At 18.1% G+C, this 17,832-nt stretch overlaps 6 protein-coding genes and 1 pseudogene across 6 annotated transcripts, besides 1 other annotated feature; 5 read left to right on the forward strand and 2 right to left on the reverse strand.

Annotated features, from left to right (window-relative positions):
- Positions 1 to 192: 192 nt before the first annotated feature.
- Positions 193 to 1,041, forward strand: PF3D7_0631300 (exported protein family 1; the record flags this gene model as incomplete). The annotated part of the gene is made up of 1 exon (XM_961201.1): positions 193 to 1,041. The coding sequence occupies one exon, from the start codon at positions 193 to 195 to the stop codon at positions 1,039 to 1,041; it is 849 nt and encodes a 282-aa protein (XP_966294.1).
- A 605-nt stretch (positions 1,042 to 1,646) lies between these two features.
- On the reverse strand, positions 1,647 to 2,436 carry PF3D7_0631400 (Pfmc-2TM Maurer's cleft two transmembrane protein; the record flags this gene model as incomplete). The annotated part of the gene is made up of 2 exons (XM_961202.2): positions 1,647 to 2,273; positions 2,368 to 2,436. The coding sequence occupies 2 exons, from the start codon at positions 2,434 to 2,436 to the stop codon at positions 1,647 to 1,649; spliced, it is 696 nt and encodes a 231-aa protein (XP_966295.2).
- A 2,203-nt stretch (positions 2,437 to 4,639) lies between these two features.
- Positions 4,640 to 5,414, reverse strand: PF3D7_0631500 (exported protein family 3; the record flags this gene model as incomplete). Its single annotated transcript, XM_961203.1, has 2 exons — positions 4,640 to 5,263; positions 5,346 to 5,414. The coding sequence occupies 2 exons, from the start codon at positions 5,412 to 5,414 to the stop codon at positions 4,640 to 4,642; spliced, it is 693 nt and encodes a 230-aa protein (XP_966296.1).
- Positions 5,415 to 6,613: 1,199 nt separating this feature from the next.
- On the forward strand, positions 6,614 to 7,755 carry PF3D7_0631600 (exported protein family 4; the record flags this gene model as incomplete). Its single annotated transcript, XM_961204.1, has 2 exons — positions 6,614 to 6,682; positions 6,895 to 7,755. 2 exons carry the CDS (start codon positions 6,614 to 6,616, stop codon positions 7,753 to 7,755), a joined length of 930 nt encoding a protein of 309 aa, XP_966297.1.
- Positions 7,756 to 10,056: 2,301 nt separating this feature from the next.
- Positions 10,057 to 11,238, forward strand: PF3D7_0631700 (annotated as a pseudogene).
- Positions 10,057 to 11,238: a sequence feature (rifin, pseudogene).
- Positions 11,239 to 13,090: 1,852 nt separating this feature from the next.
- PF3D7_0631800 (rifin) lies at positions 13,091 to 14,283 on the forward strand (the record flags this gene model as incomplete). The annotated part of the gene is made up of 2 exons (XM_024473123.1): positions 13,091 to 13,144; positions 13,309 to 14,283. 2 exons carry the CDS (start codon positions 13,091 to 13,093, stop codon positions 14,281 to 14,283), a joined length of 1,029 nt encoding a protein of 342 aa, XP_024328932.1.
- A 2,049-nt stretch (positions 14,284 to 16,332) lies between these two features.
- PF3D7_0631900 (stevor) lies at positions 16,333 to 17,355 on the forward strand (the record flags this gene model as incomplete). Its single annotated transcript, XM_961206.2, has 2 exons — positions 16,333 to 16,401; positions 16,513 to 17,355. The coding sequence occupies 2 exons, from the start codon at positions 16,333 to 16,335 to the stop codon at positions 17,353 to 17,355; spliced, it is 912 nt and encodes a 303-aa protein (XP_966299.2).
- Positions 17,356 to 17,832: the final 477 nt, after the last annotated feature.

Raw genomic sequence — 17,832 nt, forward strand, 5'->3', positions numbered from 1 at the left:
AAAAAATTCCTATATAAATGAAATTAAAAGAACGTTTTATAATTTATCCTTATAGCATTATCCAAAAATTAATAAAGTAAAAATTTAGTGTTGCATAATAAATTTGAGAATACAAGTGAGGCATATCAAATATTGAGTTATTAGAATAGAATAAAATTATATGATTCCGGTGATTTTGATGAATCAGATAAAATGATAATTATTGTTCCTTTTATATTTTTTAATTTAATATTTACCTCTGATATGATGTATGAATATATTGAAAATACCAAAGTACCTATTTTTGTTAAATTATTTTTTGGGAAAAGTATTTTTATTGAAGATATATTTTATTATGTTGGTATGATTATGAAAGAAATGATGGAAGGGCAAAATATAAGAGAAGAGGAAGTAGCTGAATTATTAAAAGATAGATTAGATTTATATATAGATAATGAAGATGAATGGGAGAAGTTAATGGAAAATGAAATTAGCATGTTATTAAAGTCTTCATTTTCTAGTTTTATATTAGAGTCTATAGGATGGACATATGAGAATGTTTCTAATATTTTTTTAGAAGAAAAAGCAAATTCTGGTATAAATAAAAAAGATATATATTTAAAAGAAGCTAATGAGAGAATGATTAGAAATTCAATTGTTTTGAGACAATGTAAAAGTCGTTTTATATCTATAATAACAAATTATTATCCTTTTAAAGAACAAAATAATCCTTTTATAAAGCAGGCACAATATGTATCCTCATCTAATTATGTATTGGATGATATAATAAATAATATAGACTATAGTATAGATAATATACATAGAGCCATAGATAATTTATACTATGAACATATATTAAATTTATTAGAGGAAGAAAAAAATGAAATACTAGAAGAAATATTAAGGAATATTCTAAAAATTATTTTGTGTGATGTTGAAACAACGGTAAGAAGATCAGCACAAAAAGTATTACAAAATGCAGAAGGAGATACAAATTTGATGCTTAAAAGAGCTAAAGGATTACAATCATTGGGTAAAATGATATTACAGAAGGTTAATTGAGGATATATTATATGTACACACACATATAAGGGATTATATATATATATATATATATATAAAGGATTAATAAAAAAATTAAATTTTATTAAAGGAAAAATGTACATATAAATGAATATGTTATTTTTTTAAATAATATTAGAAATAACATTTTTTCATAATATAATAATAGAAGCACCCACCCACCACCACCCACACATATATATATATATAAATGTTTTACTTTTAAATTTATATTTACAAAAGTTTTTTTTTTATATAAACTTAAAAGTGAACAATTTATTTTTTTATCATAATTTTTTTTTTTTCATTTTTATAACAATTTAAGTATTTTCACAGATATATATATATATATATATATATATTTATTTATTTATTTATTTATAATTATTTATTTTGGCTAGCCATCTAGCTGTTTTATTATTTAGAAAAAAAAAAAAAATTATGTGATACATTGGCTAGTTATATTATAAACTTAAGAAAAAAAAATAACAAATGGGTGAATAAGTAATTTATAATATTTATAATAAATGAAAATAAATAAAAAAACGTATAAAAATTAATTACATTATATATCATAATATTAGATTAAATAAATAACAAAATATTTATTTTGTTATTTGCTTTTTGTTTTGAAAAAATGTGTTCAATTTTGTTTTTAATTTTTTAAAACCTATTTTCATGTCAGGAAAATAACGAGCAACTATATAGATAATAAAAATTAAAAGAAAAGATGCAGGAACATATATATATTGAGCAGTACTATAAATAGCAAACATACATGCTATCATTATCATTATAATGATTAAGGATAAGGTAATAGAATTAATCCCAATATTATTCCACAAATTTTTTCTTTTTAAACATTTTATATCATTTTGCATACGAAGATGCATTAAATAACTATCCATTTGTTCTTTACATTCTTCGTTATTACTATATTTTTGAAGTTCATTAATTGATTCATTTTTTTCTTTTACATCTCTACTATTTATATATTTTAATGAGAGATTTTTGATTTTATCTTTTTTTTCTTGAGTTATATCCATATTATCTACTAAACTGACTAGAGATGAAATTTGAGGATCAAGATTTTTTTTTTTTTTGTCCTTACACAATATATTCGTTAAGGTATTTCCGAATGGTTTTTTATTTGTGTTTTTTTGTGCTAACATTCTGAATTGTATCCCTCCATTATGGTATGATAATTTGTATGTTCCAATTTCTACTACATTCTATAAATAAATACACACACACTTATATATATATGTATATTTTATATATAAATAAATATTTGAATAAAACATATAAAATATTATTATATATTACGTTATTAAATAGATTAGATGCACATAGTATTATGGTAAAAATATATATTTTATAAATATAATGAAACATATTTTATTATTATTATTTCTTTATAGTGTATTCTAATATATAGATGTGAATTATTTATATTATCTATTCTTTTGAATTATGTATATTATGTAATAATATTATAAAAAAAATACTTTTTATCATTGATTTTTTTTTTTAAATATTTGTATATTATATAAATTAAAATAATAATAATTATAATTTTATAAATAATAAATTTCATGTAATGCTATATTATTACATGTATGTGATATATGAAAAAGTGCTGGATTCTAAAGAAAAAAAAAAAAAAAATAATAATAATTAAAAAAAAAAAATAAAAAAAAAAATAATAATTAAAAAAAAAAAATAAAAAAAAAAATAATAATTAAAAAAAAAATAAATAAAAAAAAAAATAATAATTAAAAAAAAAATAAATAAAAATAATAACAAATAATTATAAATATATATATATATATATATATTTGTATTATTATATGTTATTTATTATCCTATTATACAACTATTATACATAAGTATATTTCTATATTATATGTGCATGCGTTATTCTTATTATTTTTCGTTTTACTATAAATTATAAAAAATATTCATAGATAATATTAAAAATAACAACTATGTTGTTATATTATAATAAAACACAACTATTATATATATATATATATATATATATATATATATTTATTTATTTATTTATTTAATTATTTATATATTTATTTTATTTTTTTTTTTATTGTTAATTTATACAAGAAATATAAAATAAAAGAGAAAACATATATCTTTATAGTAATATAAGCTATTGTGTTAAATTAAAAAAAGGAAAGAGGGAAAAAATAAAAATAAAAATTATATTACGTATGTTTATTATTAGTACTATTACTTGAATAATATATATTATTATTATTATAACATGTAATTATGCTGTATAATTATACTTACAATATTGTTATATAAGAATAAATTCATAGATCAATGCTATATAATATAATATTATATAGTACATATTTCTTTTATTTTTTTATTATTTTATTTTATTTTTTATTATATATATAAAAATGTTATGACACATAAATATATATATATATATATATTATATTATTATTTGGGTTAGTATCTATATACATAGTAAAAGATATATAGCATGTATAATAATATAAATAATAATACACATATATATAATTATGTATTACATGTAAATATATAATTAACAAAAAAATGAACTTTTTATTATATTAGTCATAACAAAGATCCAAAATACATTAAACGTACATGTCCTAATAAGATATATAACGAGCTATAAATTAAAAACAAAAAAAATATAAAATTTGCATAAAATCATATAAAATATAACATTTGCTGATTTATTTATTAAATTGTATAAATATATGTTGGGATATAATATTATGTTATTGAATAAATAATATATATATATATATATATATATATATATATATATATATATATATATATATATTTATTTATTTATTTATTTATTTATTTATCCTTTATTATGCGTGTAGATAAATTATTACGTTGTAACGTTTAGGTTAATTCTATGAATTGTACCTAAATATAATTATATAATATAATAAATATATAAAATAATTTCTTTCTTTCTTTCTTACTTTTATTTATTTAAATGACAATTACACATATATACATATATATTATTTTTATTTATAGGATAGAACAAATTTTATTATTTCATGTAATTTTTTTTTATTGATATATGACTGTAAAAGTGTTATGTCGAAAAATTAATTATACAATTATAAATTTTTTAAACAAATATTATATTAATAAAATATTATATATATATAATATATTTAGTGATATGCACATATTATAATTAATTATAATATATGTAATCCCTATAAAAAAAAAATAACGAAATAGATACAATATTAATTAATAGTAAATATTTTATATCTATATAACATGAGCCCCAATAAAAATAACCTTAGTAGAATCTATGATATTTGAGAAAGTAATATTTTATGATCATGTAAAATAAAAATAAAAAAAAAAAAATAATTTTTTTTAATTGGATTAATGATACTACATTATATCATTAATTTATATGATATTAATCGTAGGAATATATAAGCTAAACAAATGAATAAATAAATAAATATATATATGTTAAAAATTCACACAAAAAAGTATACATATATATACACACACACATATATATATATATATATATATATATATATATATATATATTTCATTTAAATATTTTTAAATCATGTTCTGTGTGTATATTTTGTCCTTCATATCTATTCAAAAAATTTATTCTGTTAGTAATATAAGGAAGAGTGACAGTTCCTATAGGTGGACAGGCTAATGTCATGGTTGATAAAACACTTATAGGTACAAGTTCGGGAGAAAAAATACTTCCATCTGTAACACTATTATTTATTAATAAATCAGAATGCACTTCATCTAATATATTCATAATTAATTTAAGTTTTTTAAAAAATGAATTATTTTCTTCGCCATCTGATGGGTCTGTTAATGTATAGTATTCTTTTATTCTATCTTCCAATGAATTATGATGTTCCCATTTATCATTCATAAGATCATCCATAGGGTCGTCTATAGAATCATCTATATGATTTTCCATCTCATTTCCCATATTATTATCATTATCCACTTTTGTATTGTCTTTTTGATTTTCCTCTTCATTTTTTCTTTCTCTTTTTTGTGGATTTTTATTTCCACTAAATATTGATGTATAAATATATTTCTTATACCATTTTTTATTATTTTCTGTTAGTATTCGACTTGCTATATTTATTGTTATTATGGATTTGTTAAATTTATCTTGTAGATCTTTTTTTACTATATTCTGAGAGAGAAAGAAAAAAATATATATTAATACTAATATATCAATATTTATTTATTTATTTATTTATTTATTTATTTATTACCTTGTATGAATATTTAAATATTAAGAGAAAAAATAAGGATACATTAAAAAGTGACAGAAAGTAGTTCATTATGTATATTATAAATTAATACCTTTAAATTAATATAAAATGATAAATGAATGTGATCATTTTATAAAATATAAATATGTTAAGAAAAAATATACAAATATATATGTTTTCTTTATAAAATAAGAGTGCGTTATATTGAATTGTATTATTATATAAATGGATAAAGGATTTAATTTTTTTTAGACTTGTACAATTATTTTTATTGTTTGTATGATATAAAATTATAATATATTTATATTATATCACTATTTTAAAATAAATAAACAAACAAATAAATATATATTTATATATATTATAAAATCTACATCATTATTTTTAATATTAGAAAATCTTAACTTTAATGTAATAATATATTTTATAATAAATGAATTTTTTAATTATTGTATTATTATAAATATTTTATTTTTTTTTTTTTTAGACTGTTTATTTTCTATATTACAAAATACATTATATATCTTTTATTATATATGCCATATTTTTTTTTTTTTTTTTTTTTGCCTTTATAAATTTATAAAAGCTAATATATATATATATATTTTATTTATATGAATAATTTAATAAGCCACTTAGAGATAGATACTTAAAGAACTTATATATGATACTACATATATTATATATATACATATATATATATATATATATATATATATATATATATTTATAGTTATATATAATAATTATTTTTTTATAATAAAAAAAGGTAAAAAGAATAATTCATCAAAAATATATAATACCATGTACTAATATATCTTTATATATATATATATATATATATAACATAAAATTTTATTATATATGTAAGAATTATTGGGATTTTTTTTTAGTTTTTGTAAAATAATTTTAATTAAAAAAAAAAGAAAAAGATAAAGAAAAATAATAATAAAAAAATAAAAAATATTACTTGATCCTAAAAAAAATAGCTACATATTTTTTATTATATGATTAAAGTTAAAAAGTTTAATAAAATGAAATATATAAAGAAAAAAAAAAAAAAAAAAAAAAAAAAAAAAAAAAAAAAGTATGTTAAATATATAGTATTATGTTTTTGTAAAAGAATAAATTATTAATTATTTTATTTTTTATTTATAATTATGTAACGGATATAATGATAAATCTAATGGATTACATAATCATTTTATTTTTGTTCTATTAATTTATTTTAAATGAAGTGTTATTAAAATAATAAAAAATAATTTATTATGAATTTTTTTCATGTAATAATATTAGATGTTGGAATTGTAATATGCTTATATTTAATCATTTATAAAGTAAAAAAAAAAAAAAAAAGAAAAAAGAAAAAAATATATATAAAATATAGTTATTATACATAAATACATACAAATAAATGTATATATATATATATATATATATATATATATATATATATATATATATATATATTTGTTTTATTTTTTTTTTTCTTAAAAATTTTATAATAATGATAAAAAATATATTATCTGTGTACCTTTTTTCATTATAGAATAGTGATATAAAATGGAAGAAACATATAAATTGTTGTAAATATCATTTTTACTTTTTTTCAAGTAAGAGATGCTTATTACAACATATGGTTGAAGAACCGTTTGAGAAAAAAGACAAATCTGGTGTTTTATTAAAAGACAAAAATACTGAAGAGGGAAGAAAAAAAGAAAGACAAAAGCCTATGAGTATTAAATCAATAAATAAAAAAAAAAAAAAAAACAACAACAATAATAATAATAATAATGTGTTAAAAAATTTAAATAATGAAGAAATAAATAAACAACGAAATATGACGAATGAAAGAATACGAAATAAAAATAAAAATGATAAAGGAGTTGAGAATATTTCAAGTAATACACAGATGGAAGAAAAAAATATAATATGTAAAGATATAAATTCGAATGTAATATTAAATCAAAACGAAATAAATGACGATCAAATGGTTCAAAAAATAAAAGAAAATTTTGTCAAGGATTTAATGAAAAATGAAAACAAAGAAATATTTAAACAGATAGAAACAATTAATTCAGTTGGTACTATGGCAAAAATTAAAAATTCATTATATAGCATAATATTTAAAGGGTCTAATTTTTGGAAGGGTCTAGGAATATATTTAGGTACATTGTCAGGTGCTGTACTAGGGCAATTGATTTTAGCAGGTATTTTGCAATTCGGAACATTTTCTGTTATGAATTTTTCAATTTATTTTTCAGCTGTTCCTTCATTTATAGCATTCAGTAGTTTTGTAGGAATAATATTATTAAGCATTATAATTGTTATTTGTCTTCTTGTGTGGTTGTGGCCATCAAGAGGGAAATTGATGGGTAAAGATAAAACAGAAAATAAAAGTGATACATAAATATATATATATATATATTTTTGTTAGAATATGGAATTATTTAATTTTATTAAAAAAAAACAAATTAACAGCAAAGAAAAAAAAAAAATAGGAAAATGGAAATTAAGTTGTTCTAAGTTTGTTGTAAATTTTAATATATTATAAGTTTTATATATGATTCCGTTGAAATATTTTTTTTTTTGCTTGTTTTATAATTATATATATACATATATTTATATCTACGTATAATATATATACATATATAATTAAAGTAATATTTTTAATTTTTAAAGTGTAAAATTTACAATGAATAGATAATTATTATCCATATTATTTATGATTAATATAAATGGTATGGAGAATATATTTTTATAGTAAACCAAAGAACAAATAATAAATAAATAATATAAAATAAGCATTGTTATATAGTAGAACTTAATTGTTTTTTTTTTATTTTAATTAATGAAATATAAAATAATAATTAACATTTATTAGATCTATTATATGAACATGTGTATATTTTATTTATGATTGTCATTTTTTTTGAATACTAATAACATTTTAAGTAAATATATTTTTATTTAAAAAAACAGTAGTATAAATATGAAATATATATTTTGAAAAATTTATATTATTTAATATTAATAATTTTTTTGAAATAAAATAAGAAATACATACACATTTGTGTCAAAATATTATATTATAGATTGTTTATAAATTAATTATTTTTATATTGTACAATATGTAAATATATAAATATATATATATATATATATATATTATTATATGTCATAATTTCATTCTTTATATGTTAATCAAAAATATGATAAAGTTACTGAGGAGTAAAAAAAAAAAAAAAATTGTATTATTCCCCCCTTGCATATTTCTCATGAGAACCAAAAAGGAAAATTAAGTTACACCTCATTTAAATTTCCTTGCTTAAGTTTATATATGATTGGATTTTATTATTGCTTATTAAGTATAAGATGATTATTTAAATTATATTTATTATTATTTATAAGGTTTTGCAAACTAATTTACTATAAAATATGCATTACTATGTTATATGTAAATATAACATATAATGTAATATGTGTATTCCATTATTATTTTTTTTTAAATATTCTAATTACGTATAAAATACAAAAATAAACGATTCCTTGTATTTTTATAGTATATAAATAATATCGTGTTACTTGTTTAATATAATATGTAATTTATTATAATAGCAATTATTATAATATAATTATTAAAATAACATATTTAGAATTATAATTTTAGAACAAGTAATAATACAATTAATATAAGATAAATTGTAAAATAGTATATGACGTGATTTAATATATATTATGAAAAAAATATATTTTAATAACATAAACACTAAAGAAAAAAATGCATTATAGTATGTAATAGTTTGTGTAATTTCTCTTTTTCTTAATATTTTTATTTAATTTTTTGTTTTCTAACAATAATAAATAAATATATATATATATATATATATATTTTTACATATATTTTGTATTTTAATAATAAATATATTTTTTAAATACTTTGTAATATATTTGTACAAAATAGAAGTAATAATATTAATCTTAGTAATAACATAGATAAATTAGAGAGAAACGTAAACGTACAACAAATATTAGAACAAAAAAAAAAAAAAATTATGAAAATAACCAAATTTAATTATTTTTTTTACTATTATTTAAATTTTTTTTTTTATATCATATATTATGATATAATATGTTTGTATTTAATTTTTTTATATAATAGTAATGATACAAGGTTTCTGTTGGGATATTTATTACCTGCATATATGTTATAATAAGTTCTAATATATGTATTTTACATCTTTTACAAATATTACTGTACACATTTTCATATAATTTAAAAAGTAAATATAAACATGTTTTTTTTTGTAACTACACATTTACTTGTTATTAACATGTATAAAAATAAAAAGTAAAAAAGAAAAACAATTATTATTACAATTTATGATATGATATAAGATTATATTTCATTAGAAATACAAATTCAAAATTATAAATAATATTGAAATGTTTTATTATATTATTTTTTTTTTAAATTTAATTAATTATTTTATTATTTTTTTTTTTTTTGTGTTCTAAATAAAAAAGCAAATATGGATCCAGTAAAAAAATATATATTTACATAAAGGGAAAATAATCGTGTATTATATTATAAGGCTATATAAAAATTTTAGTTTAAGCATAATTAATTTATTTACAAAATAAAATAAGGTATTATATTTTAAATTAATTATATGTATAATCATAAAATAATATAAGAATAACAATAAAAATGAAAGTCCACTGCTATAACATATTATTATTTTCTTTTACATTAATTATATTGTTATTATCATCATCGCAGGTATGGATCTAATAAATATTTTTATAATAATATAATATTTATATATATAAAATAATCTACATATAAATATCACATATATATATCACCATTTTTTATAGGTAAATAACCAAATGAACCATTACAATACAGCCAATATGAAAAACACAGAACCAATAAAATCATATAGATCATTATGCTAATGTGAACTATATACATCCATCTATGATGATGACCCAGAAATGAAAGAAATAATGCACGATTTTGATCGACAAACATCACAACGTTTTGAAGAATACAATGAACGTATGAACAAAAACAGACAAAAATGTAAAGAACAATGTGATAGAGATATAAAAAATATTATTTTAAAAGATAAAATTGAAAAGGAATTGAAACAAGAGTTAACCACATTAGAAACAAACATAGGCACGAATGATATACCTACATGCGTTTGCGATAAATCAGTAGCGGACAAAGTAGAAAAAACATGTTTGAAGTGTGGAGGTGTGTTGGGTGGTGCAGTTCCAGAATTGGGTTTATTATGTGGTTATGGTGCATATGAGTTGGTAAAAGCTGCTATTGTCGCTGCTGAGAAAGAGGCTATAGCTGAAGGTGCTGCAGCCGGTATTGTTGAAGGTATTAAGATAGCCATTAAAGGAATAAAAGGTGCATTCGATATAGATTTTTTAAGTGGTAAAACTTTTGAAGAAGTTATTACTGGAAAAACATTTAATAATTCCGCGTTTGTTGTTGATAAAATTCTGCAAGAATATAATACAATGTGTGTGTCTACTAATGCTTACCAAGGTAAACTGTTTTGCAATTACGGTTCAATGTTCGGAGAGAATGTTGATAACATTACAGCTATATCAGCAAACGCGAAAAGAGCTGTAATAAAGGCTGGTGAAGCTGCTGCGAAAACGACTACTGAAACTACTAAGGTGCTTACAGCGGAAAAAACTGGTGAGGTAACAAGTACATCAGCTATTTTTTCTAATCCCATGGTAATTAGCTTTATTGTAGTAGTAATTATAGTTATTATACTTTTAATCACTTATTTAATTTTACGTTATCGAAGAAAAAAAAAAAATGAAGAGAAAACTCCAATATATAAAATTATTAAAAGAATAGATATGATTACCTTATGGTATACTTGATAGATAGTTTTGTGTATGCATTACATTTAATTTAATATAAAATGTTTTTTATTATTATTTTTGATAATTATATTTTTTAATATATTTATTACGTTTTTATATATAATTTATTTTTTACCATAATATTTATTAGTTACAGTTTTAGTTATTCATTCGTATAATAATTTTTTTTTTAAGACCTTTTTACTTTAATAAATAATATATTTATTAGTTTATTTTAAATACTTCTTATATATATGTAATTATATCAATTTTTTTAAGAATATAACATATATTTGTTAAATTCTTTATATCAGTTGTTAAATAATAGAATACATAATAACACAGATTTATATTATATTATAATATATAATAATTTGTAAGTATCAGTCAATAATATTGAAATTCAAATTTCATAGTATCCATGTATCTATTAATCTATGAAATCTATCTATCGGTTATTAATTGAAAATATCGTTAAAGAATATTTTTTTCTAAAATAAAGAAAAATATATTTGTATCAAACGATTCATTATATTATAATATTAATTTAATGTTCTATGTTTTCGTTGTTCTATTTTAGCTACTTTTTTTCCTCTGTGTTTTTCCTCCCGTTCTAATGTGTACTATTATTATCATTATAGCAATTACATTAATTTTTAGAAATATTATGAATTTTTTCTTTAATGGTTATTAATTAGCTATTAAATAAAAAAATATTATTCCTTGTTTTACGTAATATTTATAACATCGTGTTAGTTTTTTTTTAATATATATAATAATATAATTATTAAAATATATAGTAATCAATTATTTTCTTAGAACAAGTAATAATGCAATTAATGTATGATAAATTATAAAATACTATAACTATTATTTAAATATATATATTAGTATATAATATCAAAATGTTACAATCTCTAAATTGTTAATAGAATATATTTGTTTAATATAAACACTAAAGAAAAAAATACAATGTAGTATTTAATAGTATATATAATTTTTATTTTTATTTTTGTTCTTGTTTTCTAATAATAATAATTATAAATATATTATTTTCATATTTATATGATTTAGCATTTTAATAATAAATAAATATTTTAAAAAAATCCAAAAATGGTTATATAAAATCATAATAATAATATTAATGTTAGTAATAACCTAGATAAATTAGAGAGGAACTTATAACATACAATAAATATTAGAACAGAAAAAAAAAAATTATAAAAATAATTAAAATATTTTTTACTATAAATTTAATATCTTTTTCATATAATATATAATGATACACAATGTTTATTGTAAATTGTTTTATATAATTGTAATGACACAAAATTATATATTGGAATATCTATTGCATGCATATATGTTCTAATAAGTTCTAACATATATATTTTACACCTTTAAGAATTATTTAACTATACAATGGTATAAAATTTACAAAAAAAAAAAAAAATACAAGGTGATGGTAATTATAGTTTAACTTGTTATATAAATATTTAAGAACAAAAAAAATATATATTATTATAATTTATAGTATGATAGAAAATTAAATTTTATTAGAAATTAAAATGCAAAATTATAAAAAATGTAAACGGTTATATTATATAATTTTTTTGTTCTTCCTATTTATTAGTTTTTCATTTTTTTTTGGAATAAAAGGGAAAAATATGGTTACAGTAAAAAAATATATATTTATAATGGGAAAATAATTGTGTATTATATTATGGAACTATAATAATATTTTCGATTAAATATGTGTAATTCTTTTAATAAGGCACAATAAAATTTTATATATTAATTAGTTATAATTTTAATCATTAAGTAATATAAGTATCACAATAAATATGAAACTGTACTACACTAAAATATTATTATTTTGCCTTCCATTAAATATATTGGTAACATCATAATATATATCAATAAAAAAATGATTATTATATATATATATATGAATGTTTTATTATTTATGTAAATATACAATATAAATATTTATTACAAATATACAAAATAGTAAACAACAATTAATTATAACATACATACATGCGTAATAAATTCTTTATAGGCACATAGTAAAAATAAACTCTACATGAAACCACACACAAGAACTACTACATCACGAGTGTTAAGCGAATGTGACATAGAAAAATCCATTTATGATAATAATCCTGATATGAAATATGTAAAGGAAAATTTCGATCGACAAACATCACAACGTTTTGAAGAATACAAAGAACGTATGATAAAAAACAGACAAAAATGTAAAGAACAATGTGAAAAGGACATAAAACAAATTATTTTAAAAGATAAAATTGATAAACCAGTAGAAGAAAAAATTGAAAAAGTTTGTCTTAGGTGTGGGTGTGGGTTAGGAGGTGTTGCAGCAAGTGTTGGTGTGTTAGGTACAGCTGTTGTAAATGTGTGGAAAACAGCTGCTATGGATGCCGCTATTGGTGATGCTATAACTAAGGGTTTGACTGAGGGTGCTGCTATGGGTGCTACTGAGGGTGTAGCTGAAGTAATTGCAGGATTAAAGGCATTGAATATAGATAAATTATTTCCTGAAACATTGGGGTCTTTTATTAGTGCAACAAATTATGATAAGGCTTCATACATTTTTAATATTGTTAATATGAAATATAAGGGGACATGTAAAATACTTGTCCCTGGTGGTTTATCTAACCCTAGTAATTCCATTTGCGATAGTATTCAAACATGGAGTTTGGTTCAAGGGTCTAATCACGTAAACGTTACAACGGATGTTGCTATAGGAAAAGAGGTAGTTAAAGTTGTTACAGGAGCTAAAACTATTGCTGAAAAAACTGCAAAAATGGCTACTGAAAATGTTACGAAAGGAGCGATAAAAACCAACGTTGCTGAAGTAAACGCTACATATGCTAGTTGCCAGACTGCTATTATTGCTTCTGTCGTTGCAATATTGGTAATAGTTTTGGTTATGGTGATAATATATTTGATTTTACGTTATCGTAGAAAAAAGAAAATGAATAAAAAGCTACAATACACAAAATTATTAAATTAATAAATATATGGTTTCATTATATTAAATTCAATTTAATATTTCGTGATTTTTATACATATAAAGCAAGGATATTATGATAATTAAATTTTTATAACATTATATATTTTTTTTCCTACAATTGTTTTTTTGTTTATTCATATGTGGTTATTAAATTATTAAATTTATGTTTATTTATTTTTTAGTGAAGCTAGAGTAATATATATATATATATATATATATATATATATATATATATATATATTTTCTTTTAAATGAACAACCTGTATTAATATATATTTATTTATTATACATTATTTAAGAACATCTCCTAACATATATGTTTTAAATTCTTTATATAAAATAATATATAATGAAATATATAATATTATTAATCTTATTTTGATATATTATCAAAAATTTTATTATATTAAATAATATGAATTAATATAAATAAATATGATTTTAATTATTAAGATACATCTTTATCGTTTTTACGATTTTATTTTAATAATATATATATAATACACTTTTGTTATTATTTTACATTTCAATATCATGTGTAATATAAGATATTATGTTAATTATTTATTATTTTATTTTTTTTATTTTTTTCTCTTTTAATAAAACAAATGTGTTATATTATTAGAGGATATATATTAAACAAAATGTAATATATATATATATACGTATAATTTTTTTTATATAGTAAGAACAAAAATATTTTCAACACGATATATTTATATATCAACACATTATAATATATAAATAATGAATTAACCTAATCTTAGAATATGCATTATTATAAAATAGTAAAAAAATAATATATTTAATAACTAGAATTGTATTATAATAATCATATTTATATGATATATTTTTTATTTGCCTATTCTAATACATATAATTAATATGATAAGGAATTTAAAACAATATATAAATATTAATAACTTGAAAAATATTATAAGTAAATATATATAATTTATTTATTCTATTTATATAGGATTATAAAGAATTTATTATTATTATTATAGAATAGTAACAATTACTATAAGTTTATTTTAAACAATTACTACTTTAGGAAACTTCTATTCTAATATAATCATACTATTAGTTTTTTATATATTGTACAAATAATATATTATATTTTTTATTATATAAATACAATGGATATATGTAATTTTTACAACATACAAATTATAAATATATTAAAATTATATTATATATATTTATACAGAGCAATATAAAATACAGTATGTCACTATGTGGTATCTTTTGAAAATCCTTTATATTGTATTTTTGTAATAATAATATATTTCTAATTTATTAAATTATATTCTGTAATAAGCTAATATATAATTGCTTTAAGTATCCTATTAATTATGCATATATATTTATATATTATTATTTATAAATTAATAGATACAATAGAGAGAATTTTCTATCATATAATAATGCTTAGAAACAAAAATAAATTAAACTAAAAAGAACAAATATATATAATAAAATATATATAAAATTATTTTATTTTGTTAATTTTAAGATCAATATTATATTTTATTAATTACAAGAAAATTTGTTATTATTTCAAAAATAATAATTATATTAGAATATATTTTAGGATATTTTTTTATAAAAATCATGAGGGATATTATGATATATATATGGTTTACACCCATAACAACTATTGTTATACACATTTATATGTGTATATGAAGGAAAATATTTTGTTATTTATTAAAATTTTATAATATATATATATGAGAGAATTATTTTAAGAAAAATTAAAAAAAAAAATAAATAAAATAAAAATAATATAATATAATATAATATAAAAAAAAAAAAATTATTTATTTTATATAATATTTACATTTTTTTTTAAATATTAAATAAATATAGTCACAAATTAAATTATACATATGATGAAACTATAATGTTATTATATAATAAAATTACAACAAAATTTCCGCTTATCAATATATTATATAAAATATATATTAGAAAACAAAATAGATCATTTTTTATAAATTAGATTAATACAATTTGAAATATAACATATTATTTTTTGAATTAAAAATGAAGATGTATTACCTTAAAATGTTATTGTTTAACTTTTTAATAAATGTTTTAGTATTACCACATTATGTATGTAAAAAAAAAAAATACATAATTATTAGAATAATATAAATATACATAATAAAAGAATTATTATATTTTGAGTACGCATTTATTAATAATCGTTTTTTTTTTTTCTAGGAAAATTATCAAAATAACCATTATAACATAAGGCTCATACCAAATAACACATACAGAATAACGATAAAATCAAGACTCTTAGCACAAACCCAAATCCATAATCCACATTATCATAATGATCCAGAACTCAAAGAAATAATTGATAAATTGAACGAAGACGCAATAAAGAAATACCAACAAACTCATGATCCATATGAACAATTACAAGAAGTAGTAGAAAAAAATGGAACAAAATATAAAGGTGGTAATGATGCAGAACCTATGTCAACGCTAGAAAAAGAATTATTGCAAACATATGAAGAAGTGTTTGGTAACGAAAGTGATATGTTGAAGTCGGGAATGAATACAAATGTTGATGAAAAATCTTCAACATGTGGATGTACTGATATTAATGGTGTGAAATTAGCAAAAACAAAAGGAAGAGATAAGTATTTAAAACACTTAAAACATAGATGTACCCGTGGTATATGTTTTTGCTCAGTTGGTAGTGCATTGTTAACTATGTTCGGTTTGGCAGTTGCAAAAAAAGCTGCCGTTGATGCCATCCTTCCTGTATATGTAGCAGCGATTAAAAAGTGTGTATCCTCCAGTTCATTATTTCATATATTTCATGGTGGTTCATTAACTACAGCTCTTAAAGCAACCGAAGCGTGTGCAAGTGTTGCAGGTCCAGATATAGTCATACCTGCTACAGGTGCTGCTATAGGTGCATTTCCCCCTTATGGTATTGCAGCTTTAGTACTACTTATATTAGCTGTTCTACTTATAATATTATACATATGGTTATATAGAAGAAGAAAAAATTCATGGAAACATGAATGCAAGAAACATTTATGTAAGTAATATATTTTTAAAAATATGAATTATATAACTTGTGAATTGCATATCAATTATATTTTATAATTATATTTTTTTAATCCTGATATATTATTATTTGAATAGTATTTTCTGGATGAAATAAATATTTATTAACATTAATTATTTCAAAACATAAAATTATACCAGACAATTATTATATATAATATATATTTATTAATTTTCTAATTAAAAAACCCTGACATAATTCTCAAATCAAATTTTTATATATTATTATTTATAATTCTTTTTATTCTTTTGAAATATCTGTTCTAATATTTATTTAAAAACAGTTTATTGAATTTTTACATTAAATAATTATTATACAATAAAATTAAAATAAAAAACCTTATTACCTATTAATCGTATTGTTATTGATTACCAATGATTTATATGTTATGAAAATGTTTTAAATATATTATATTATATCTAAAGCAAACAATGTGTGTTTATATTTTAAACAGT

This window comes from Plasmodium falciparum, assembly GCF_000002765.6.
Source record: "Plasmodium falciparum 3D7 genome assembly, chromosome: 6".
Classification (NCBI taxonomy): Eukaryota; Apicomplexa; class Aconoidasida; order Haemosporida; family Plasmodiidae; genus Plasmodium; species Plasmodium falciparum.